Source organism: Alligator mississippiensis, chromosome 4, assembly GCF_030867095.1.
Source record: "Alligator mississippiensis isolate rAllMis1 chromosome 4, rAllMis1, whole genome shotgun sequence".
Taxonomy (NCBI): Eukaryota; Metazoa; Chordata; order Crocodylia; family Alligatoridae; genus Alligator; species Alligator mississippiensis.
Genome location: NC_081827.1, coordinates 104,477,324 through 104,502,873, shown reverse-complemented (window position 1 = coordinate 104,502,873; position 25,550 = coordinate 104,477,324). Strand labels below are relative to the sequence as shown.

The window sequence follows — 25,550 nt, the reverse complement described above, 5'->3', positions numbered from 1 at the left end:
TTCCAAAGGAAGGAATTCAGAGACATTACCAACTGAGCTGTTAATTATCTCCAAAAAGCCCTAGGCGGACACTGTTTTATCTGCCTTACACAGCATTAGCTAGCATACCACATGCTGGCTGTGGTCTGTGCTGTGGGAGAGAGGGGGAAGGGATCTCTGCTTATGTAGCGAGTGATGCGAGGGTGGCATGGGGAAGCCAGCAGATCCTAATGTGCCTGCAAGTCTGCCTGAGCTCCAGCCAGGGAGCAGAGGAGAGGGGGCCAGCCCTGCTGTGGAGCAGAGAGCCCTGCCCAGCCCAGCCCAGAGAGCATGCTGGGATGCTGGGGGTGTCTGGTTTAGCTTAAACCAGCAAAGAGTCTGGGATAGGCATTGCATAAACTGGTTTGACCCAAATCAGTTAAGTCTGATACTACATTCAACCAGGTTTATCTCAAGCCAGTTTCAGCCATTTTCAAACTGGTTTATGTTCACTGAACAGCTATTCTGTTGCAGGTTTAAATCAGTTTCTGATCACTTAAACCGGTTTTTGCATAATGGATTTCCCTAGCCAATAAGAAAGTGCAGTGAGGTGAGCTTTGGTATAGGTCTGTAAATTCTGAAGTAGATGTTGAACATTCACATCAAATGGTCAAACTTTTCAAAGGCCTCCTTGCAGAGAAAAACAAGCAACAGGGAATGTGAAAGCTCTTCCTATGTTAAAATAACCATGGGTGACTGGTGCCTCCTGATACTAGGGGGCGGGTTCCCCCAGCAGCCAGTCGCTGGTGGCAGCAAACTCAGAAGTGCTGCCAGCGCATCACTCGGCACCCCCACAATCTCAGGGTGCACACTGGTCATTGCCTCCCCCATTCCCCGCTGGCAAGGGCCAATCTCAGGGAGACCACGTTGCCCGCTCCCCCTATGCGTCACCTATGAGAATAACTATTAAAGAATAGGAGAAATTAAATATGCCATTGTTTTCCTAGTTTTGTTTTAAATTAAGTAGTGTGGGATCATTAAATTTCCATTTTTTTCTGGGCAGCTTTTGACACCTGCTGGTCTAAAACCTATGTCTGCAAAACATATGTAATTGCAACACTCTTTAATTAAACTGAAGATATGATGAACTAGAGGTGAACTTTTTTTTTTAACATGTCTAGACAATATATCAGTTGCATATGGGATCAGTTTTGATGTAAGCAAAAGAAAGAGTGCATAACTGAGAGGGTGTGGTCTATAATACCTCAGCCCTTAAACGTGATTTGCTTAAGTAGTGGTACTAACATTTGCGAATGGTGTTGCATCTAACTTTCTCCACAGGAGAGAAGACTGCTGTGATACAAGAACTTAAAGGGAGACTTTATCCAAAATGAGTGGGTAGGGTGGGGAGTAAGTGATTTTGAAAGATAAGGGGTCTCCTCTCCTTTACAGGAATGAAATACAAATTTGGTTTTCCATTTTGTAACTTTTCAGCTTAGTCTAAATCTGCTCAAAATGAGAAATGTTCTCGGTTGCTTACTGAGGAAATTGAAAATCTCTTTAGAAAAAGAAACTATTGAAACTGAAAAGAAAAAAATGGTTCTATAGCTAAAGGTTGAGTTCACTGAGGAAGAATTTGTTTAATAGACCAGTTTCCATGCAAGTTATGTTGTGTAAGTGTCAAGGAATATGTGCTGATTTTCAGTTATAGTAGAAATAAGTAAACGGCTCTAAAAACCAAAAAGGAAGCACTTGACTTCAACTTATTAATATCACTTCTCTTGGCACAAAATGCCGTAGTATTGAATTATTCCAGCCTCCTAAACACTTTTTCCTGCATAACTAGACAATATCGATATCAATTCAAAACTTTGTCATGATTATTTGTCTGATTTGTATGATTCTGTTTTTTCATTTAAAACTCTTTTGGTGTTACTTATTGGTTTTTATTCCAACAGCTACCAAAACCAAGCAAAGGTCCCAGTTGAAGTCCCTATTCAGGCTCAACTTCCTTTTGACTGAAGTGGGCATCTTTTGCCTCAGAAAGAAAAGTATGATTGTTCTCATGGTGCCAACGTTTTCATCCAGCCTTTGACTTGCAGGTGAAAGAATTCAATTTCCGTGCCAAGTGCATTTACACAGCTGTGATGGTCCGCAGGGTGATCCTAGCCCAAGGAGAAAACAAAGTAGACGACAGAGACTATTATGGAAACAAGAGATTGGAGTTGGCAGGACAGGTAGGTCCCCAATTTGGGGAACTTTATTTCTATTCTTATATTTAAAAAAGAGTACAGGAGTTCGGGACTTGTCCAGCTTCTGACTTGTTTTTTTTCTGATTTCATTTTTCCCTCCCCATATTGACTTGTTTTTAAATTAGACATGTGCTTACATATGTTCTCCTGGAGTTGGAGCCTGTGACTGTATTTGTGAGGTTCTCACTCTTGCTGTGGCCATTGTGACTCAGGCAGAACAGCATAGAGGCCCCCAGTTATCATTGTGGAAGGGCTCCTTAGTATTAGTGCAGAAAAAGACTGCTATCGGTGTCTTTCAATAACCCTTACAAGTGCTTGTATAGAGGATGGAGGTGGGAGGCAGGAGGAGCATATTGGGGCCAGGTTGTAGCACTGTAGGAATTCAGTGCAGTGCTAAGGAGCAGAGAGCAGCCCTAGGAGGCTGATATAACTTAGGCTTCTTGAGATGTCTTTTTTTTGTCAAGATTGTTCTCCAACCCTGAAAGCAGCATAGCATCAGGAGGACACAAGTGGTTAAAGCCACTTAGGTTCCTCTTTCTGTGTTACAGGTTCTGTGTTGCAAGTCTAAAATATCACATTTGGGTTCAAAGTCCATACTACCTGTGTTTTCTGATGCAGGAGGGTTGCCTGTATATCAGTTAGAGGGCAGTTACCAGTACTCTGATATTTTTTTGAAATGTGTAATATTTTTATATTTTACTGTATTTACCCAAATCCAAGATGACCCTGAATTTAAGTTGACCCCCTAATAATTACAGTCTATACATGGACATTTTATAAATTTGTTATCACTTTCCACATACAGAATCTAATTATTGGTGGGGTCATCTTAAATTTGTCCCCCTTTCCTACCCACCCCCACACTGCTGCAGCAGTGAAAGCAGTGGCAGGGGGACAGGTGGTACAGCGTGGGGGGAGGCAAGTGGTGGATGGGATCAAACAGCTGTGCCTGCCCCCTAACGCCTACAGCCTTCCTTCTCCCTGGTCCCCCACCTCTGCCTCCACCTGGATCTAGCTCTGCTCCAACATGTTTGCTGTGGCCCTGTAGCAGCGGTGGTGGCACGGCAGCTCCAGCCCCAGCTTGGGGACCTGGCCCAACCTGCTTCCAGGCTAGGCTAGGCCAGGCCAGTCTGTGGCCAGGACAAATGGAGTAGGGCCAGAGCAAGGGTAAGTTGTGCTGGGGAATAGGGGTGGAGGGAAGGGGCAGGGGTGGGGTTGAGGCAAGGGGGTTAAGGGTGAGAGGCAGGGGGACAGAACCGAAGCTGGAGCCAGAGCCACACCAGTGGCACTTGAAACCTGGGGGTTCATGTATATAATTGCACTTTAGAGACTATATGTGGTTTTTGTGCTGATGAGCCCCTATTTGTATTAGATTATACATTAAAATTAGACTACTGTATATATAATGAAGCAGATGGAGGAGGGAAAGGGGAGGAAGGAACCAGTGTACCACATACCCAAAATGGTATTCATATATGTAGTAGAGTATAGGGCACTAACAGTACTGTATGCTCTTTGTGGCTGTCTGGAATATGAAACTTGCACCTTTAAAGAGATGGGGATGAGTCTTGAATATTTGAAGTAAAAACAAATTCCACTGTTACCTGGTTGTTCAGCTGATTTTAAGAAAGTTAGAGCTTTTCATTGGTTTTGAGCTCTGAGCTGTTAAACAGAACAGTTAGAGACGTATCTTCTGGCATCTCTAAACCTATTCCAGGGAAAGTAATAAGGGATAGGTGACTAGGTATACTCGGTTCAGTGCTCTCTCTCTAAAGCAGAGGTGCTCAACCCGTGGCCCAGAGCCATATCATCCAGCCTGCCAGGCTCCCCATGGATCCAAAATTTGGTGGCAAAGGAGTGGTGGCAGCATTAATTATCACTCCCCTGCTGACGAAGGTGCAGACCCATAACAGCTTGGAATTTGATCCAAGCACAGGACTGAGCCAAGGTGGTGCAGGACTTGAATCAGGCATGTGGAGCCAAAAGGTTGAGCACCACTGCTCTAAAGCATCCACTTGTGCCACTATCAGAGACAGAGATAGATTACTGGTCTGCTCTACTATGGCACATCTTTTTCTTCTTAGGTTCTGATATCTCAAAACAGACTTGTGATAAGCTATGCAAGAATTGTCAGCTTAAATGTTAAGCAAACACTTAAAAAAAAAAAAAAAAAAGGCTTAGCACCAAGTTTCAGCCACAAGTACCTTGGAAGGACTGACCAAATGGTTATATAGTTTCAGGCAGCCTTGACTATTACAGAATTGTTCCTGGATTTCTGTATTATTATCAACAAAAATAATCTGCACTTTGTTACTCCATCCTAGGTACCTGGGAAGTGAAAGCTTGAACATTTGATGTAGAATAGCTCTAGTTCCCCTGTAGTTTCTTAAATGCCCAGCCTCCAAGGAATACTTGACTTCCTCATAGGTTATTGTCATGAGATTGATTTATCTGAACTTAAGGTCTATAAAAAAATAAACGTAGCACAAAATACAATGTAATTTACTTTGTCACACACTCATTTTTTGCTCTTTTTTTTTCCAATTAGCCAAAGTTGCTGTGTGCCTAAATGAACTGTGATATTTTAAAATGCTAGTGTGTACCTGGAATAAAAATCCTGTTGCTTAAAAATATGAATTAAAAAAAGCATTCCCTTGTGAGGAAGAAAACATAGCATTCTAAACAATGTAAAGACATAAAAAGGCATTGTGTTTATAAAAATGTGTGAAAACAATAGCTGCTAATTTCACACCCCATGGGACAAGGGAGTACGAAATGTGCTTTAGCTTTAGATAACAGAGTTGTATCCACTAGCCAAGCTGGTTTACAGAGCTTTCTCTTAGTCTTTCTGCCACTGGAGGCTTGGTAGGCCAGGTGCCAGCAGAGGTGTTAGCAAAACCTACCGATTTCAGGCTTAATCTTTTCACCTACCTTTTCTCTTTCCTTAATGTGTTCATTATTTGCTGAGCATTACTCTGTTCTTTGTCCTCAATTTTTTTTTTGTTTCTAATGCAGCTTGCTTTGTATGGGTGAGATATGGAACAGCACCAAAATCCGGAACCCTGGGAAGCAAGGGATTTCTACCCTGTGACAAAAGAATACCGCCTTGACTTCAGAGATTGCCTAATCCCAGCTGTTCTGATAATATAATTAAGGCTGCCTAATGTCTTTAATTTTGCAACCAGTTTGTGTGAAAAGGAGAATTTGGCACTCTAAAGGCTTAAACACTAAATAGCAATCTCAAGGCACCTAATTAGAATTCTCTGACATTAAGCTAATTGGTGAAACTGTATTTCAGCAGCTTAACTTCTTTATTAATTTTTTTTCTTAGGATTTTCAATGAAAATCAATTGATGAGCTGTCACTATTTTTTTTTTAATATAATTTGCTCTTTAGTCCTCCTGTCTTAAGCAGGCTGAAAGGCCTTGGACTGACTATGAAATGCATTGAATATTATCATTGGCATTCCATCCCTTTTCTTTTAATCACTTACTCTTGACCCAAATAATGTGCTTATTGTGAGACTTTGCCTTCCTGATAGTGGTCTTGCAGAGAATGTGTGAGTGTTCAGAAATCAGCAAAGTGTGAGGCTTTTAGCCTGAAAAATATTAACAACTTGTTATGCTTGGGGCAAAAGTTAATTTATTAGTTCAGAAAAGGAAATTTGATTTGTGCTCATGTTTGCTAAAACTTTCCAGTTCTAGTAGAATTATTTATTTATTTTAGTCAACAGGTTGAATGCAGAGAGATTGAAGTGAAAACTCCGCCTTATATTGGAAACTCATTTAAGGTTTGATCAAAAGCCTGTTAAACCAATAGATTATTTCCTTGATTTAGCGCCTACTTGAAATCAATGATCTTAGCTATATTTCTGGGGAAAAATCTCAAAATTGCGCACACATACAAAAGTCATTCTCAGTAATATGATTTTTCAAGATCTCCCCTTCCTCCCCCCTTCCTCCTGGGGGAAAAAAAAACCCTTTATTTTCTAAGATAAGTGTGACTTATTAAAACAAGTTGGAATAACTTTTCTTGCAAAAAAAGGATGTATATGGAACTTCGATTGTTACCTCCATAATTCAGCTTGAGTTTTGCATTTAAACTATTCAATTTTTTTAAATTATGTATAATAAATACTACATGTCCTTCCCAGAACTGTGACACATTCTTGTTGAATAAAGAGATACAACTATTAATAGCATAATACATTTCTAATACGTCCTTTAAAGAAATGTTGTGCCTGCTTTATCCCAGTTATTACTGTACTAGAATATTATACCTGCTTCAAAGAGCTATATAGGTACACAGTGAGAGGAAGAAGAAATATACAATGCCCTTTTCTTTTTTTAAAAAAAATGTAAACATACAAAATCTAGGTTAAATCACAGCTGTTAAAAAATTGTAATTGTGTGTATTGTGTGGTTTGACTGCAGAGCATAGTTAAAGTGGATCTGTCTAGGACTAAGTACAGACAGTTAAAAAGCCTGAGGCTGAATCAATTCAATATTCACAAGTTAGTCTAAGCTGTGTAGATAGAACCAATAAGCAAGTGAACAGACATTTACTTTTGATTCTGGAAATGCAGCCACATGCCTGCAGTGGCCCAGGCCAGAAGCCAGAGGGCTCTAGTACATGCCTCCTTGCTCAGCTGGAGCAGACAGCTCAGGCCACGGCTAGCCCACCCACCCTGCAAGGTGGGGGATGTGGAGAGGTGCAAAGCATCCTGGGCTGCTGGGGACTGTGAATGAACTTGAATATAGAGGGGATCTGGGACAGAAGTTCAATAAACTGATTTAACCTAAATCAATTAAATCTGATGATCATCCATCCAGGCTTATCTTAAACCAGTTTCAGCCATTTTGAAAGCGGTTTGTGCACTAAAATTCTGTTGTGTTATATTTGAATCGGTTTCCAATCACTTTTGATGGTTTATGCATAATCTCTGTCCCTAACCTATAGGGAATAGAGAGACAACATTATTTGTCCAAAGAGATCTTAATAAGAGTTTTGCATTATTATTACTGTTATCTTCCCCATTCTAGGGTAAACCCTAGACAGGGGCAGATACAGGATTTGGCAAAGCGGGGTATGGGAGCAGCACCCATGCTGTCGGACTGGCTACCCCCTGCTTCCAGCATCCTTTCCCAACCCCGTTCCCCTGTCCCCCACTCACTTTTGTGGGCATACCACTGCTGGACCTCTGCTTCTCGGGGAATTGGGCAGGGTGGGAGAACCCACTTGCTGCCTATCACTGCTGCTTTTGTTGATATTCCCTGCTAAGCTCAGCCCCCATGCAGCCCTGCTAGAGCAGGCAAGAGTGAATTTGAAGCTGCCCCCATCCCCAGGACGGGGGAAAGCAGCGGCAGGTGAGGGTAGGGGAATAGCCTCTGAGCACAGGGGAGAGGAAGGGGATTCTTATATACTTGGGGGAGCTTTTAAAAATTTCTTATACGCTCCTGCAGCATAGTCCAGTCCAAAACAGGGGATGCAGGCACACCACTACACTCCCTCTGGATCCCTCCCTGCTCCTCGATGGCCTTGATGTCACAGTTACTGGGCTGACTGCAGCACTGGTTTCTCTTGGTCTCTTCTAGTGCATTCCCTCTCAAGTGTTTGGCCTCGGTCATCTCCTTTCTCAGGGTAGAATCCTATGTTTCTCCTACTTTGGCCAGGCCTTGGGTTTCATTCCCCTTATACCAGCCATGATTGTCTCTGTAGGTCAAATTTTAGGTAGAGACCTTTTTCAGGAGCTATGGCCTGTTTTAAAGCAAATTATTGTTTGCTTGGAATTGGACCTTTTCCAAGAAAAAGATCTTTAAACTATAAACAGATGTATGAATGTTTTTAGCTTGACAGGAGTTGGCCCATCTTTCACAAGGAACTTGGTAGGTCTAGGCTTCCTACAGATACTCCAAGACTTCCAGGACCTGGGGGACAGGCTGCTTTCTTAACTCAGACTCATGTTCTTTGCTTCTAAGCACTTCTTTTAAGTTCTGCTTAATTGTTTCATCACTTCTTCCCCAGAAGAACAGTCGCACTGTTTTATAGTCCAAATGCTGAACACATTGCAAAGCAAGTCTTCCAGCTCTGTTGGAGGTGGGATGTTCAAAGCCAGTAGCTTGCTTGTTATCTACCAAGTGTGTTGCAGAGTGCTCTTATATGGGAACTTTTTGTCTTCCTAGTCGCACCTCTTCTCTCCCCCCCCCCCAAAAAAAAAATTGAATGGAAGAATTTATATTGTTTTAATTTTAGTGCCACAAGTCATCTCAATAGCGAGGGCACATGCAACATACATAAAATGATTACAGAGCAGTTTAGACATACAAAAACCTAGAACTCTTGGTTCCAAAATTATACCTTTTATTAGACCAACTGGAAAATGGCAAGAAAATTGTCGTTTTCTGCAAGCTTTCAGGATCAAAGTCCCTTCATCAGGCTCTGGGAATAGTGTAGATGGTACAAGATGGTAAAAAGTCCCCATAGGTAGGAAATAAACTTCATTTAGTTTGGCATTTGCCAGGCTCTCTCCTGGCTTGCTTCTCACAGGGCACACTTATTTACTAACAACCCATGACAGGTAAAGCATGAAGGAAGATGGCAAAAAGTACTCTTGGCAAGAATCTTAGGCTGACTCCAGTTAGATCAATCTTCAGAAATTCTTCTGTGATAGCTGTTTAAAAAATCAAAGGGGATTTTAGTTTTTATCATAGAATACATAAAATTTTAGACAGCAGATTTGTTTGGAGTTGTCAACAGTTCATTTAGTCTAGAATGCTTTCCATTCTGATTTTTATTATTATTATTTTTTATTGCTCTTATGCAAGACTCAGAGTTGAGCTATGTCTATTTATATAATAGGCCTGGAAGGAAGCACCTGGCTCACCTAGTCTACACCTACAATTTCAGGCAACCATGTTATATATTCCCTTGTACAAAGTGGAGCATAATCAGTTTCTGAAATTAGTTGGGTTTTTTGCCCCATTAGCACTAATGGGAGGCTGGTCCAGAGCCTCATTGTTCTCTGGATGGTTAAAATCTTTTTGCTAGATTCCAGCCTAAATACCGTGTTTACTCAAAACCAAGATGAGGTTTTTCACCCCCATTTAACAGTGCGGGGAGAGGGGTGGAAAGGAAGCCCCTTGTCTCAAATTTAAGTATAAGGTAGTGGTGGCCAGGCAGCTGCTGCACCTCTGGCTCCAGCTCTGACCTGGGGTTGGGGCTGAAGCCACAACTCCTGCCTGCGCCCTGCCAGTTATGCTCCTCTCACCCCTCACCTGCACCTCTGCTGCTTACACTTCAGCTCTAATGTATAGAATCTAATTATTGAGGGGTCATCTTAAAATCAGGACAGTCTTGGATTCAGGTAAATATGGCATATTGATGACTAGTTTATAACTAGTTGGTCTTGTGGGTAACTTCAGTTTAAATAGTTTTATTTACCACTGATGTATTTATTGAAGAGAGTTATAGCCTTCTTTAGCCTTAATTTTTCCATTTAAACCATGCTCTTTTAGCTTTCTTCCGTAAGAGAGATTTTTTTTTTTTTCTTGCCCTGATCATCCCAGTAGTCCTTCGGCCTTGAATTAATCTTTTTTGAACATGGGTAACAAGAACTGTGAGGCTTCCTCAGTGCCTTGCATAATTACCTTATTACTTTCTGATCTACTGGAAATATCTTGTCTGATGCATCCTGGGATCACATTTGTTTTTCTCATGGCTGCATTACATTGGTGGCTCAGAGTCATCCTGTTGTCAGCTACTATACCAGATGTTTCTACACAAATTATTTCCCACTAATTGGCTCCCATTTTGTAACAGAGATTCTAATTATTCCCCCAATTCTGGACTTCATACCATTTCTCTTATTCTAGTCCTCAGAGACATCCAGTTCTTCCTGTATAATATTTTAATCCTCCTTTGTATTTACAATGCTTCTAGAGTTTGTCATCAATGTGTTTTGGTAGCAAAAAATGAATATATGAAAATATTTTTTTTAAAATTGCGCTCCTATGACTTCCTTACATCCTGATGGTTCCCTGTTCAACCCTACCTGTTGTCATTTCCTCTTAAATTGGTTATCTACTTTTACAATTTTTACATTACTCCCTTTCTTCCCTCTCTTAACTGAAACATTTCTGCATAACACAGTTAAATGCTTTATAAAAGTGCAGATCAGATCTGTTCCATTTCCCTCATCTAGAAATTATCCAAGAAACATATCTGGTTAATCCAGCATGATCTACATTTCATATGACCATGTTGCATTTTATTCAATTTTACATTTACTGTATGCCTCCAGTTTGTCTTTCCTTCAAAAACGTGTTCTGAAATATTACTCATTACTACAATCAGACTAAGAAGCCTTTAGTTGTCAAGAGCAGTAGTCTTTCCCCTCGTTTCCTTTACTGTTTTTTCTACTCTGCGATCTACTGGTAACAACTGCAATGTAAAACACTTATTAAAACCCTTACTGTTTTTGTTTTTTAATTCCATTTAAAGAGTGTAACTCAGCCTCACTTTTGGTGACTCTCACTTTATCCCTGTACTTTTGAGTTTCAAGATGTTGCTTTCTTTCGCTCGAAATTCTTAGCCCACCTCTTCCCATTCAAGTTCCTGAGTTCTTCTTTCCAGTTGACTTCATTTGCTCTTTAGAAAATTGAGAGTTACCAGCTTGCTCTATTCTATCTTTCTATTTAAATGCTTGTGTAAGAACAAGACCAAGTTTGAAGAGGTTGAAAGTAGTTTTTAATTTTGATTTTAGTTCTTAAGTGTTTAACTGGGTGCTGGAATGGATTAAAGTTGGGGCATTTGGGGGATCCATGTCTACAGAAAGTCAGACAATTCTGGTTTTCCTTTATAAAATGTTGACTTCCTTATTTTAAACAAATCTTTTGAGCAAAACCAGATGACATTCTGAAATGTTCTAAACAAAGGGCTGATTTTTCCATCAGAATAGCTTTCAAAGAACAATTTTTATCTATCCCTAGGTCTGCTGCTGATAGATTGTTAATATTTATCCTCAGGGAGTAGAAGTTGCCAACATTTCTAAATGATTAAAGAGTACCTGCGGGTGGCTTAAATCTACTGTTACACTCTGAACAAGTTGCAGGTAAATGATAAGCACTTGTTACCATGCAGCTTTAAAAGCAATGTAAAAAAAGCATGTTGGTGGAGGAGTGAGTATGGGTGTTATCTATACAAATTGCATTGCTGGGAGAAAGTACTTTGCCATTCATGGTAAGAGTAGGGCCAGAAATTCTTAACCAGATTCCAACTCTAAATAAATTCTTCAGTAAATACACCCACATAGAGGAGACGTATAAACCCAAACCAGGCTTCTGTTTCCTTGAGACTGAGGTTGAAGTAGCTCAGGTCTTGGCAGGCTTAGTAGAATCCTGAGTATTCTGGTAAGTCCAAGGACCCAAATGCACATCCTCCACGGGTGTTAAGGATATATCTCCCTGCACAAGGTAGGAGAAAGCCTCTTTGAAATACAAAGTCAAATACACCTTTCTTTGGCATGCCAGTGTTTCTGTAACTAAGTGTTTTATGTGTGTATGGTCAAATGTGGCAGTCACTCTTTTAGGTTGCTGACAGATATTGAGTTAAAGGCATGATGAGATCTGATCTGTGATCCCAACAATTGCATCTCCTATTATGCTACATGTGCATAGCAGGACATGTGATTTTTGGGACTGGGGATCAGACCCCAATTGCGCCCTACTTGCCAGCACAGAGGGAGCCTGGAATCTATGAGCCTGAGCTCCCTCTGCACCAGCAAAGGTGCACAACAACTAGCTACTTGTCAGCTGGCTTCAGGAACCGTCTGGTTGCTTCCAGCCCCTGGAGCTGGTTGCCAATTAGCTGATCGTGAGCCCTAATGCAGTCCCCCATTGAATGGGCTGCAGTCCCTGCCAACCACTGATCAACAGATTGGGTGCAGCCTGGAGACCACACCAGGGCTTAAGTGGGCTGGCAGAGACTGCACCAGGGCCCATTTGAGCCCCAGTGCAGTACACCTGGACACGCATTCATTTTAAGGGTACAGCTGAAACCAGCCACAATATTTCTACTTTTTTGTGTAATTTTGTAGCTGGTTTCATTTTTGTTGCACCATTAATTGCCTGAACGTGTGGTTAGGTTACAGTTTAAGACATGATTAACTGTTTAATCATGTCCTAAGTATGATGTCTGCCAGGGGCCGTAGTCTTTACTACTTCTGAGATGGCTCCATGGAGTTTTAACTTTTGTTTCTTGACTTCAGATTATTTAAATTCTCTGTCTTCTTGCTAGAAAAAAGTGCTTTCTGCATGTAACGCAGAATAAATGTGGTGTCGTTCTTTTGCCTGCTTTGTAACAAAGTGCTTTCTTTGCTTTGAGGAGTTTACAGTGCAGCGTGCCCAGTCCTCCTTTTTGAAGTACAATGGAAGTTTTACCATGTATTTTAATGGGAACAGACCTACGGGTTAGGCATTAGGACCTTACAGGAACCTATAGCTTGTAGCAACCTTGCCGGCAGCTGCTTGAGTTGTGCTTCTGGGAGAACCCAGCTGTTTCAGGAAAGTCGCTTTTAATTTGGAACTTAAACTTCCAACGTAAGAGATTTATTAAATGGAACAGATGTCCTGATACTCCCGACCTGCAACAGAGTCCAAGTTGCTCTGGCCACTACTGGGAAAGCTACCAGGCTCCTTTTTGAACTGATAAAGGACTGAAATGTTAAACCACATTACTATTCTGAATTAAAACAGCTTCCTGACACTTTCAAATGGCTCTTCTTGGAATTCATTAGTTCATCTGTGTTGTCAGCAGTATGGAAGCCTGATAATGTCTCTTTCAGATGTGCAACTCCCAGTGGCTGTTTCCTGTAGATATAGATCATATGTTTTGTGCATACTGGTGGAAGGATGGCAGGTCAAAATGAGTGGCCTGTCATGTTGGGAGAGGAATGAGTGGCTGGCTCTGTGCTTGCAAGGGGAGGTGGCACTGGTATTACGTGCAGTCCAATGAGGACAGTAGTAATTCAGCTTCATTCTGCACATGCAGAAATTAAATTGTGCAGTAGACTCCAGAATGTCCTAGCTGTGCTTGTTGAATACTTAGCTTGTTCAGCACTACAATGCTTCGTACACTGGGAACTACCATTTTTGGCATTCAGTAGCTGCTTCATTTTTAGTCTTTCTGACATTTGGAGTTGCTATAAAACAAAGTCCCAGAATAGGATTGCCAAGTTTTAGAATTTATGCTGCTTGTTTTGCAAAACTAATCGTTGTGAACATTCACAATGTATCATTTCATGCACATTTAAATATTTTCGGAAACCATTAGTCTGCAGGGAAAAGTTAGGCAAGCTGTGAAAATAAGCAAATAGAGCAAAAGAAAAAAACTCAGATCATGGAGAGGGCTTCTGCAACAGATTTTAAAATATCCGGATAGGCAAAAGACAGACAGAAGAAATCATTGTATCGTTTTTACAGTAAGTGCGGAGTATATAGGGAAAGTATATAGTAGCGTATATTATACCTGACAAATAGCATTGTTGAAAAGTTACTCTGTACTACTGTATGTTTTATCCCACTCCCCTATGTATGCAGCTTGTACATTTTGTTTTAGGGACCGCATCTTCCTGTGAGTAGACAATACTTGGTATATTGTGGGTGCTGGGAAAATGCTGACCATAAGTGTGGAATTGGATGGCAACTTACACAAATGGGAGAATAAATTTTCATGGCTGAAAACTGAGGCAGCTTACAGAATTCAGAAGCACGGTTGTATGTTAGAGAGAAACATATTGGCATACCCTGACATCAGCACTGTTTGGAGTGAGGTGTAGAGCTTGGAGTTGCAGACAAAGGGGGAAGCAGGTCACTCCTAGGAGCCAACCAGGAGCTAACTACGCTGAGAGATGTCTGACTGTGCTGTCCAAGTCGTAATAACTGGCCACATACAGACATTTAGTTTTTCCTGGGAGAGTCGTTGCTCTCAGGAGAAACCACAAGTATACAGATGTTCAGGATTTTTCTTCCAAAGCAAAAATGACTCCTCTGGGAGAAAAATACCCTGGGAACAATGGGGGTCTAATTGCTCCTGGGAGAGTTTCTCCAGAGAGAGCAACTGTCTGTACAGGTTCTGTGGCTGCTCCCTTTGTGGCTTTGCAAATCAGGGTGGACAGTAGGCTAATAAAATATCATCACTGGGTTTGAAAAGTTGTGAACACTTTTCAAGGTGCAAACTGATCAAAAGAGATCATGCAACCAGACAGAAAAAAAGATTTAATTCAGGTGTGAGAGAAAACAATGAGGTAAACCAAGCAAGGCGGGTAGTCTTAACCTTTGGGACAGTTCATGTTTTCAAGTTGGTTCAAATCTGTCATGTTTTGTTACTCAACATTACAGAAAACTGTCAGAAAAACTAGGTAATGAATAAATTGTTTATCCTTTTTTGAGTATGCCGAGCAGCAGCCTTGCATTTATGAATATAAAACATCTTTGTATTTGATTTTAATTTTTTCAAAATACGGAAGTTGCCACTCAGGCTCTAATTTGTTCTGTTTTTTGCAGCTACTTTCCCTCCTATTTGAAGATTTGTTCAAAAAATTTAATTCTGAACTGAAAAAAATTGCTGACCAGGTGATACCCAAGCAGAGAGCAGCCCAATTTGATGTAGTGAAGCATATGCGTCAAGATCAGATCACCAATGGCATGGTAAATGCCATCTCCTCAGTAAGTGTTTTGGGTTTTTTGTTTTATTGCTATCTGGAAAGTTTCTTTTTATCCTGAGTAGTGGGATGGTAGAAAAGAATTACTTTTGTTCTGCAGGCTCCTATTTTCTTAGTCATGGAAACAAAACTATTAATATCGTTTTATAAATCAAAATTGTAAAACCTTCTTCTAGGTTAAAGCTGTAAGAATTCAGTAGGAGGTAATTAATGATCAGCATGCTATGCATACAATGCTATTTTCTTTGCAATTTTCACCCAACTTAGAGGCCCTAATGAAACAACAGTAAAACTAACAAATTTAAGTATGAATCATTTTTATATTAATCCAATTGTCTTCCAAAACTTGTTTATATCAATGGTTCATGATATATGCCTGGCAGCTGGATTTTAGAAGGTGTCAAGCTACAATATCTGTTGGAGATTTGGTTGAGAATACTCACAAACTTTAATTAAAAACATGCAAAAATAATGTTTGAAGACCTTGGACTATAGCAGCCTGAATATTCACCAGTTTATCAAAGGGGATGGTGGAAGAGCATTTAAAGTGCATCTCTGATTCCAAAGGCATGAGTTCAACTTCACTCTGAAACATCTCAAAAGCCTCCCCTAGTCAGCTGAGCTGTAAATGGGTACCTGGTCATTTGGGCTGGGAGGGGGCAGAGTGTTCAGAGGCAGTTGGAGGTCTCACTCCCTTTTTGCAGTTCATTATAATATATCTTCACCACACTAGCATGCTGGGCTTGTCTAGGTTCAAGCAGACCATGACTGAAAGAATTAGATGTGGCTTTGGACCCTTTTAAAAGGACTTGTACCTATTCACATGTGATTGCCATTATGGGCAGTGGTTATACCTGAGGATTTAAGATTCTTAGGTTCTGTTATCTGACATTGACAGATAATGTAATGTTCAAAGCAAGTAAGTGCATTTGGCAATACTGTTAATTCACAGTCTGTTCACATGGGTTATTGTGCAGCCCATATCTACCTGCTCTTGGTTGCCATTATCCAGAGTCAGATGAGCCTTTTTTAGAACTCCTGACTTGATACACTTGTGATCAAATTAGAATGGTTAAAGATAGTTTCTGCAAGTCTCTTAGCATCTCCAGCAGTTCTTAAAAATGTTCTTCTTCAAATGGAAGTTTAACATAATCATAAAATTCAAGCAGCTGTTTATGTATTTGCCAGTGCACAATAGTGATGATACAACTACTAATTCTGTACCTTGTTTTATCCAACTGTAAAATGAGGTTTCTAATAAGAGATGTTAGCCTTTAGCTAACAGCTTAAATTTGATTTTTGAGGACTTTAGAATAACTCAAGTAGTTTAGTACTAGCTAAAATTAAATCTACTCATCAGCACATACTATACAACCTTTGGAATTGTGAGTTTTTTTCCGCTTGACATCAGTTCTTCAACTTTTTAAATAAAATTAACAGTACAAATAGAATTCCAAGACACCATAGTCTCTTACTAACAGGACACAGTTTAAAAGCTCATCTGTATTTTGGTTTTTGAATGCTTCAAAATAGTTGAAGCTCACCATGCAAATAACTAAAAAGATTGACAGATTTGTCTTTAAATTCTTATGGCTTCTTCTGGCAGATGCCAATTTTTCATTTGTGTTCTCGGAGATAAATCTGCCAGCTATTCAGTATATATTGTAGAATGGTCCTCCTTTCATTGCCTTAATAAGACTTTTCACTGCTGCACAAGCAATTAAAAAACATCTGCTCTTAACCATTGGATATAATTTCCCAGGAATCATGCCCAGTGCATACTATTCAAAAGATTAAACAAATTCTCTTTCCAAGACCTGATTTTTACAGTATCTCCAATCTTGCCAGAATACTTCAAGGACAGTTCCCAAGAGCAGCTTTAGCATTGCACCAGCAGCATATAAAAAAAATCCATACCACTCTTACTTCAGCCATCTACATGGTGTTCAATAATACTCACTACAGACCTTGTCTTTTTTTCCTCAGAGGGAACCAGGAGAGGGAATTGAAATGCTAGTGTGTTACTGGCTCACCAGATATTTCCAAGTCCATTTCAAAGTCAATGCACCTTCAAGCTCTTGGGACTTTCTAGGCTGCTAGTGGAAGGATGCAACATAACCAAGGGTCTCAACCCTGAAAGTGTTTGCTTTTCTCATTCATCAGAGTAATGTTACTACTTTACAACTTCATCTGTATCTGTATATTGTCACTGCCACACTCCTTCCTCTTCCTTTGTCTCTTTTTTTCCTGGACAGTACTGACTTGACATAGTCCATGCTACTTTGGAAATCAGCCTACTGCTGCCTCATCTTTTTAATGCCTGCCAAGAGTACCTGTATTTTCCACCTTCTGTAGTGGGAGTAGTTGAAATTATCAGAATCTGACTTCAACAATCAGTAGAACTCCTCTTCTCTATCATGGAAAGAGCCTAGAAGAAATAATTATATTTTAAGTGGCCAAAGAATAAGCTACAGGGTAAGGAAACCAAAAGGAAGAAAGTCCTGAGTCATTTTTCCCGTCTCAGGAAGCTCTCATTTCTTACCCATTTTATTCAGTAGGTGTGGGGCCAAGGGAGTTTTCTGAATAATAGGACAGGAGTCTGACAGAAAAACGTAGGAGTACTCATCCTTGCCTGATGTATTCAAGTCTTTGGCACATTGAGTGAATTCTGGCTCTGGCTTGAGATTTGAAGAGCTGAATTGTGTAACCAGAAGATAGTTTCTTCTGCCTTGATTGAAATGCTGTGTAATGGGTCTGAAAAAATTATTCAAAAAAGTTCTTGTATGTTGCCTAAATAAGTCATGTAACGAATTCCAGAAGCTTCAGAAAGAATAGTTGTTAACGGTAGGTGCAGCAGTGGTGCATGTTAACGGTAGGTGCAGCAGTGGTGGCTCACATAAGATGATTACTGCTATTTTCTCATCCAAGGTTTTAGGGGTTGTAAGGTTATATCTCAGGAACACTTAAAGTTTAATTGATTTCCATGTTCTTCTGTAGTACAGCCACTGTTCATATAAATTTAGGAATTAAGCAGATTCAAAAAAACAATATATGCTTATTGCCAGAGGTCCCCAATACTGAAATTACTGTGGCCAGGGCAGTTGCTGTGTAGCTGCACAGGTAGGTCTGTTCAAGCAGTATTTGCTGTTCAGTGAGAAAGCAGAGACTGACACTACCATCTGCAGCTTAAAGCCCAAAAAACTGCTCTTCAAATTGACTTTAGGCAACCCAGTTTCTCATCTAGGTCAAAAAATTATTTTGTTGATGCCAGCCAAATGAGTTCCCTAGACAGGTTGCAGGATTAGACAGAGAGCAGTGCAGGCCAGGATCTCGGATGCCTCCAGACAGCCAAAGGACTTGGGTGAAAAGACCTGCTTGCTTTTAAAGTCTACCATCATCCAGCTAGAATGTGAACTTGTTACACTTACCAAGTGAATGCTGTTACACAGAGCTTATAGTGCAGAACAGGGGTCAGCAGCTTTTTTTGGGCAGAGTGCCAAAAACACCCGTAGCCTTGACTTGTAAGATGTTGGTGTGCCAGGGGCAGACAGCGGGGGAGCTGCGAGAGGCCCAATCCTTGTTGTGGCAGTGCAGCCTTGGCCCCTTCCCCATCCACCCCAACATGCGTGTGTACCCACTGCCAGCAATGAGCCAGGCTAGGGCTCCATGGACTGTGGTCCAGCTGCTTGTAGCCTCACAGTTGTCTGCCACAGCTTCTGAGTGACCTAGACAAATTGGAGGATTGGGCCAAAAGAAATCTCATGAAGTTCAGCAAGGACAAGTGCAAAGTCCTGTGCTTAGGGCGGAAGAATCCCATGCACTGCTGAAGCCTGGGGGCTGGCCAACTAGCTCTGCAGCAGCCCTGCAGAAAAGGACCTGAGGGTTACAGTGGACAATAAAATGGATATGAGTCAGCAGTGTGCCCTTGTTGCCAGGAAGGCTAATGGCATACTGGGATGGATGAGTAACAGCATTGCTAGTAGGCCTGTGCAAGTAGGCAGCTATTTGATCTAGTGTCGGATCTGACCGCTTTGGATTCCAGGGATCCAATCCGGAGCTCCAGACTGGGTTCCTGCTTTGATCCAGCCAAAGCAGCTCTGAAGCTTCAGAGCCGCCTCAGAGATCCGACCTTAGGGTATAATGGGGAATCAATGAAATATCTATAACTTTGTTGTTTTTGTCTGAGTTGGATGAAACCAGAGGTGGTACCCCTGGTGAGGCCATACAGCCTGCCAAGTTTCAAGAAGATAGATTGGGTTTGGGGAGAACTGCACCCCAAATTCCTGAAAGAAAAACTCATGTCACGTATATGTGTTACACCATAGTGGGGTGAAAACTGCAGGGTGTTGGCCCCTGGTGAGGCCACAAAGCTTGCTAAGTTTCAAGAAGATTGGTGCAGGGGCTTGGGGGGAACTGTGCCTCAGGCTGCTGACAGGCAAAACTTGTGCCACAGGTGACACTGTGTGTGTTAAGGCGCAGCAGGGTGAAAGCTGCAGGGATGGTAGCCCCCGCTGTGGCCACGAAGCCTGCCAGCTGTCGAGGAGATTGGTGCAGGGGGGTTCTGGGGCCCTGCACCCCTCGTTGCTGACCAAACAAAACTCATGACATGGGTGCTTGTGCAACTGACTGTCTCCGTCTTGGGGCAGTTGATTGTCTGTACTAATTCTTTCCTCTCCTTTAATCTGTGGTTTTGTAGGTGTTAACTGTTGCTAATTAACTGGTTACATTAGGTAGCAACTGTGTATTGAGCTGGTCCCTGAGTGAATCATGATTGATTTGGTAACTGGTAACACAGTAGCTTAGCAGCCAGGCCTGCAGTTGTTCAAACCCCAGCACCGATCTCTCTGAAACTTGGCAGGCTTCATGCTGTCATTGGAGGCTACCACCCCTGCAAATTTAATCTAAATGAGACAAAAAACAACAAAGTTATAGGTATATCACTGATGCCCCATTACACCCTATGGCCAGATCTCCGAAATGGCTCCGAAGCTTTTCCAAAGTGCTTTGGAAGCTCCGAACTGCTTCAGAAAGCCTAATGAAGCCAGCGCTTCGATCTGGACATGCTGCTGCAGACGCTGAAGCATCTGAAGCTTCTTTCCGAAGCCTCTCACAGCCCTAATTGCCAGCAGATCAAGGGAAGTAATTATTCTACTCCATTTGGTGCTGGTGAGACCACATCTGGAGTACTGTGTCCCATTTTCCCCACCTAAACAAAGAAAGGATGTAGATGAGTTTAAAAGCGTCCAGTGGAGGGTAACGAAAATGGTTCGGGGGCTGGGGCGCATGATTTCTGAGGAGAGGCTGAGGGAACTGGGTTTATTTAGTCTGTAGAAGAGAAGACTAAGTGGGGACTTACTAGCAGCCTTCAACCACCTGAAGTGGGTGTTAAAAAAGGACAAAGCTAGACTGTTCTCAGTGGTGGCAGGTGACAGAACAAGGAGCAATGGTTTTAAGTTGCAGCAAGGGAGGTTTAAGTTGGGTATTAGGGAGGACTTCCTCACCAGGAGGGTGGTGAAGCACTGGAACAGGTTACCCAGAGAGGTGGTGGAATCTCCATCCTTGGAAGTTTTTAAAGGCCTGTCTTGACAAAGCCCTGGCTAGATTGATCTACTTGGGGCTGGTCCCACTTTGAGCGGGTGGTTGAGCTAGATGACCTCCTGAGGTCTCTTCCAACCCTAATTTTCTTTGATTTTATGATTTTACTTCCTTTTGAATTATTTTCTGTTCCTAGAGTCTTTTGAGAAAATATAGGTAAACCTATAGGTAGGGGCCTACCAAATTCATAGCAGAAGTGGGGTGTGCTGTAGCTCCTTTAATCTTGCAGGTTCCCCCATGTCTCTCCCCCACCCCGCTGTTTGGCGGAGGGGCCCCACTTGCAGCCCACTCCAGATCAGCAGGGAGGTGAAAACTAGTTTTAAATATGGCACTGTTTTTGCTCCCCCCCCCCCCCAGTTGACCCAGTTGAGAAATACTTGGCGAACATATGATGAGCTCAGAAAATAGCCATTGTCCCTCTTGAAGAACAGTAGTAGTCACTGATGCCAAGTTCAGCATAACCAGAACTAGGAGAAAAATACACCAGCTAACTCTGACTTCAAAGTCTCTTCAAGTTATGTCCCCCTCTGAGGTCTCACTGGTGACATGCTCTCGCTAGAGAAAGAAAAATTATTTTCCCTTGGAGTAAATTCTTGTCTGAGACCACCTGTTTCACAGTCCTATTTACCCTAATTCTCAAGTAATACTTTAGTCAGCACAAGCTTGTTTGTAGTGTGGTGTTTCCAGATATTACAGATGTTACTATATGGTAATTCTACATGATGATAGTAAGGAACCATATTTTCAGAATAAATTGGGATGGATGGTTCTCTGAACTTTTTTTTTTTTTTTTTTTTTTTTTTTTTTTTGGAGAGTTGGAAAACACTCCTATAAGACAATTGCACTTTTTATTTAATTGCACCCTGGTGTTGCTGTCATCAGTTTCAGACTGGACAGTCCTAGTAAATTAGTGTTTTGAATTTAGTTTATTATGAAATACAAGTGGTTAATGTTCATCAGAGAAACGAATAGATTCGATTGATCTTTTCAGTGAAATGAAGGATTTGGGCTGGATATTTGTTCTCCTGGACTCTTCTTAGTAAACATAGCAAATTCTGTTAACAAATAGTATTACATTCTGAAATGTTTCCATAAGTTGCAGGGGGACAAGAACCCAACTACTGTGTGAAACTGTCAACTGTGGTGCCCTTTAAGGCAGAAAATGTTAAGATGAGAAAAGAAAAATATTCCTTTTCTAGCACGATTGTCAGAGTACCAATTTGCCTTGTTTTAAGCAGACATGAGGATTGTTTATGTGAATAATGCTTTTGCTCAAGGACAAGGGGGTCAGAATCATTTGGCCCTACAGGCCAGACCCAGCAGTGGGATGAGCACCAGTTGTGCTAATCCCCTTGGTACTGGCAGGTGCAGAAGTTAATGCGGGCTGTATGTTTGACACTCCTGCTCTAGGCTTTCACTAAGGCAGAGTGGTGTGGCTCTTTATTCAAAATGAGCTGTTAATACTGTGCAAATACATTGTAACCAGCAGAATATCTTTTAGATACCGAGTAAAAATTGGGAGGAGTTGTCTCTAAATAGACAGTATATGCAATGCAAACATCCTCCAATGCTCTTTTGTCAAATTAATCTAAAAGAAATGTGGTTGGTACAAGACAGAAACAGCAATAGAACTTGAACAAGACTTGTTTTTATCTGCCCTGCAGGGAAATTGGTCACTGAAAAGATTCAAAATGGACCGCCAAGGTGTGACACAGGTGTTGTCTCGCTTGTCTTATATATCTGCTTTGGGAATGATGACTAGAATCTCTTCTCAGTTTGAGAAGACAAGAAAAGTGAGCGGTCCTCGATCTCTGCAGCCATCTCAGTGGGGTATGCTTTGCCCATCAGACACTCCTGAAGGAGAGGTAAGGAACTTGCACCTTATTTCCCCTCACTGTCTACCCTTCCCTCACCACCTAAGGAGATGGGGTTCAGGCAATTTCTTTTGCACCAGACAGGACTCTATCAGAGAGAGGTTTTGCTAGCATAATTTACAGAATTATGTCATCGTAGCCTTTGCAACATTTGACATTTTTACTTTGGAATAACTTGTTTGGTTGCTTTTTAGGCTTGTGGTTTGGTTAAAAACCTAGCTCTGATGACTCACATTACCACTGATATGGAAGATGGACCCATTATTAAATTGGCTGGTAATCTTGGAGTAGAAGATGTAAACTTATTATGTGGAGAAGAACTTTCATATCCAAATGTGTTCCTTGTTTTCCTTAATGGTACGTAACTTCCTAACAGTCTGGCACCAACTTCTCACAGACTGAATGGGCATGCTTTTTAAAAATTATCCTGCAATGTTTTGAACACAGCCAACCACAGGTGCAGTCTTCAGTGTACCAATCATCTTAGTGACAAATGTTGTAACGTCTGCTTGAAGGCACCCACAGGGTATACAGGCCCTGTAATGATGGTATTTAGTTGTCTGCCATTGTTTGTGCCCACAAAATTGACTATGGGTGTTTAGAGGCTGTAAAAGTGGCTGCAGACCTTCCAGTCTAAAATTCGAGACGGTGTTTTAAGCCTTTTTTAGTTTTGGCACACTAAGAGTAATATGTTAAACAGAAACAAAAAATATAATGCAAGGATTGTGATATGAATCAGAATGTAAAGATATTCAGGATCTGATTTTCTTATTTCTAACTTGTTATAAATTTAGCCCACTATTCTTTTTTTGTGAGGGGAGAACTCCCTTCACAGATGGTCACAAAACATTGATCCAGGAAATTAGGGCAGTTTCTCTTTGTTTTGGATTATTGAATAGAGACACATTTTCAAAAAGTATGTGCATTATGCATGGGCACATGTGTACACACATATTCTATTGACTTCAGCCACTAATCTTTAAATGCAGATTTAGAAAGACTTTATCACTCTTACCACTTGTGAATGGGCAGGTTAGCAGTTATGAATTAATATAATTAATTGTTAGTAGTCATTGTAGGCATTAGTATTTGGCCTTCAGGATCAAAAGTTTCTCATTTACATTCTAGATTTAGGGGGTTTAAAGGTTGACATTAAGAAAAGTCTTTTACCTTGTCCTTTTTTACAATAAAGATCCGACTTTCTTTAGAATACTCCAACACCAACATCCCCTTTTTAGACACAAGGATCAGTATCCAGAAGGGTAAAATACAGACCACGGTATACAAGAAACCCACAGACCAACATACATATCTGCACAGAACCAGCAATCACCCGAAACACACCAAAAAAGCTGTGATATACAGCCAAGCCCTCAGATACCACCGCATCTGTACTGAAGAGAACACCCGGGATTGCCACCTCACCAATCTTAAAAAGGCTTTCACCCAGCAAGGACACTCCTCCAGAGAGGTAGATCGCACGTTTGAAAGAGCCACCTGGATACCACGTGAAGAACTGCTGCAGTACAGAAGAAAAACACCCACAAATCGCACACCGCTGGTTATGACCTATCACCCATCCCTTGAACCTGTACGGAAAATCCTCAAAAAATTGCAACCCATATTAGAAAAAGACCCTATTCTTAAAAAAATCTTTCCAGAGCCACCCATCCTAGCCTTCAGACAAGCACCGAACCTCGCCAACCTCATCACCAGAAGCAAAGTTCCTCAAGCCCAGAACACACCAAAAGGATCCAGACCGTGCCATGACAAGAAATGCAAAATCTGCCCCCACATCTCCACCACCTCCACTATTACTACACCCCACAACAGAGCCATCAGCATCCCAGGATCTTACAGCTGCACCTCCAGGAATGTAGTATACCTCATCCAATGCACCAAATGCCCTGATGGAAGATATGTAGGGGAGACCAGACAACAACTGCGCACCAGAATGAACGCACACCGGAAATCCATCAAAGACAGAAACACCCAATTACCGGTGGGGGCACATTTCTCACAGGAGGGCCACTCTCTCTCCAATCTCTGTCCTGGTCCTCAAGGGAAATTTACACAACACATCCCAGAGACGAGCCTATGAGCTCCATTTCATCAACCTGCTGGATACTAGAGATCAGGGACTAAACACAGACATTGGATTTTTGATACATTACAATCTGCCTGGCAACTGACTCTCCAGCCCCTGGCTTCTTTACTTTTCATTCCATCCAGGAAGAGCACACACCAACTGCTGCAGCGTCCTTAGCCTGACGGGTTTTTGAACCCGAAAGCTTGCTTAATAACTATTCTCCAACCATTTGGGTTGGTCTAATAAAAGATATCAAATTCACCCAAGGAACCTTGTCTGTTGTGTAACAACACACTTTAAAAAAAAAAGTGTAATGAAACTATACACATCATAAGCTAAATTTATTTCCAGATTCTGACCCTGACTTTTATTCTGTGAAATACCAGCAACATCTGATGCACAGATGAGTTACTTTCCTAAAATAGATAAACAGCACTGAGTGAAAGCAGAAACCTTCAACAGTTTGGCACTTTTATAAAGAAAAAAGCCTTGCTGACTACTGACTTCTCAGATACAAACCTGTGAACCCCCCCCCCCCATTTAGAAATCTTCCTAGCCTATTAAAAGTCCCTTAACCTATCTAGTCCCTTCCCTGAATTCCATGTAATGAATAGCATTTGTTTTCATCTTCTAGAATGACTTCTATGGGTGCACTTTTACTGTGCTGTCTGCCTGCGTAGGGATGGCTCAAGCACATGTTTAAATCTCTTTTTATTTAGCAAAGCAGTTCATTACGTGTTTGAGTTGTTTAAAAGGAAAGCTTTGAATTGTGGTGGAAAGGGAGTTTTAGTGCTATAATGAATAATGGGCTAATCTGTATTATCAAGGTTTGTAAATTTCTTACAAATTGTCCTAACAGTTTTTGGTTAGTATCTAGAACTCCTCCATCCCTTCACACCACAGCTCGAGCTCTAGTTTTAGGAACCTTTGCCCTAACCACATAGTAAATGGTGAATTTGTAGGCAGAGCAGTAATTTTATTAAAATGAAATTCAAATATATTAATTTGCTTCTAGATGAGGATTTGGAGACATGTGTAGAGATGTTAATGGTTTGTAGCTGTGA

At 41.2% G+C, this 25,550-nt stretch overlaps 1 protein-coding gene across 4 annotated transcripts in view; it reads left to right on the top strand.

Moving 5' to 3' along the window:
• The window catches only part of POLR3B (RNA polymerase III subunit B), a 130,774-nt gene that overhangs the window by 51,315 nt on the left and 53,909 nt on the right, over positions 1–25,550 (top strand). For all 4 annotated transcript variants that reach the window (XM_019489314.2, XM_014608300.3, XM_059726433.1 and 1 more), the window contains 4 exons: positions 2,061–2,195; positions 14,771–14,932; positions 22,188–22,388; positions 22,592–22,754. In XM_019489314.2, the coding sequence (XP_019344859.1) occupies positions 2,061–2,195; positions 14,771–14,932; positions 22,188–22,388; positions 22,592–22,754 (661 nt within the window). The remainder of the gene's footprint in view (positions 1–2,060; positions 2,196–14,770; positions 14,933–22,187; positions 22,389–22,591; positions 22,755–25,550) is intronic.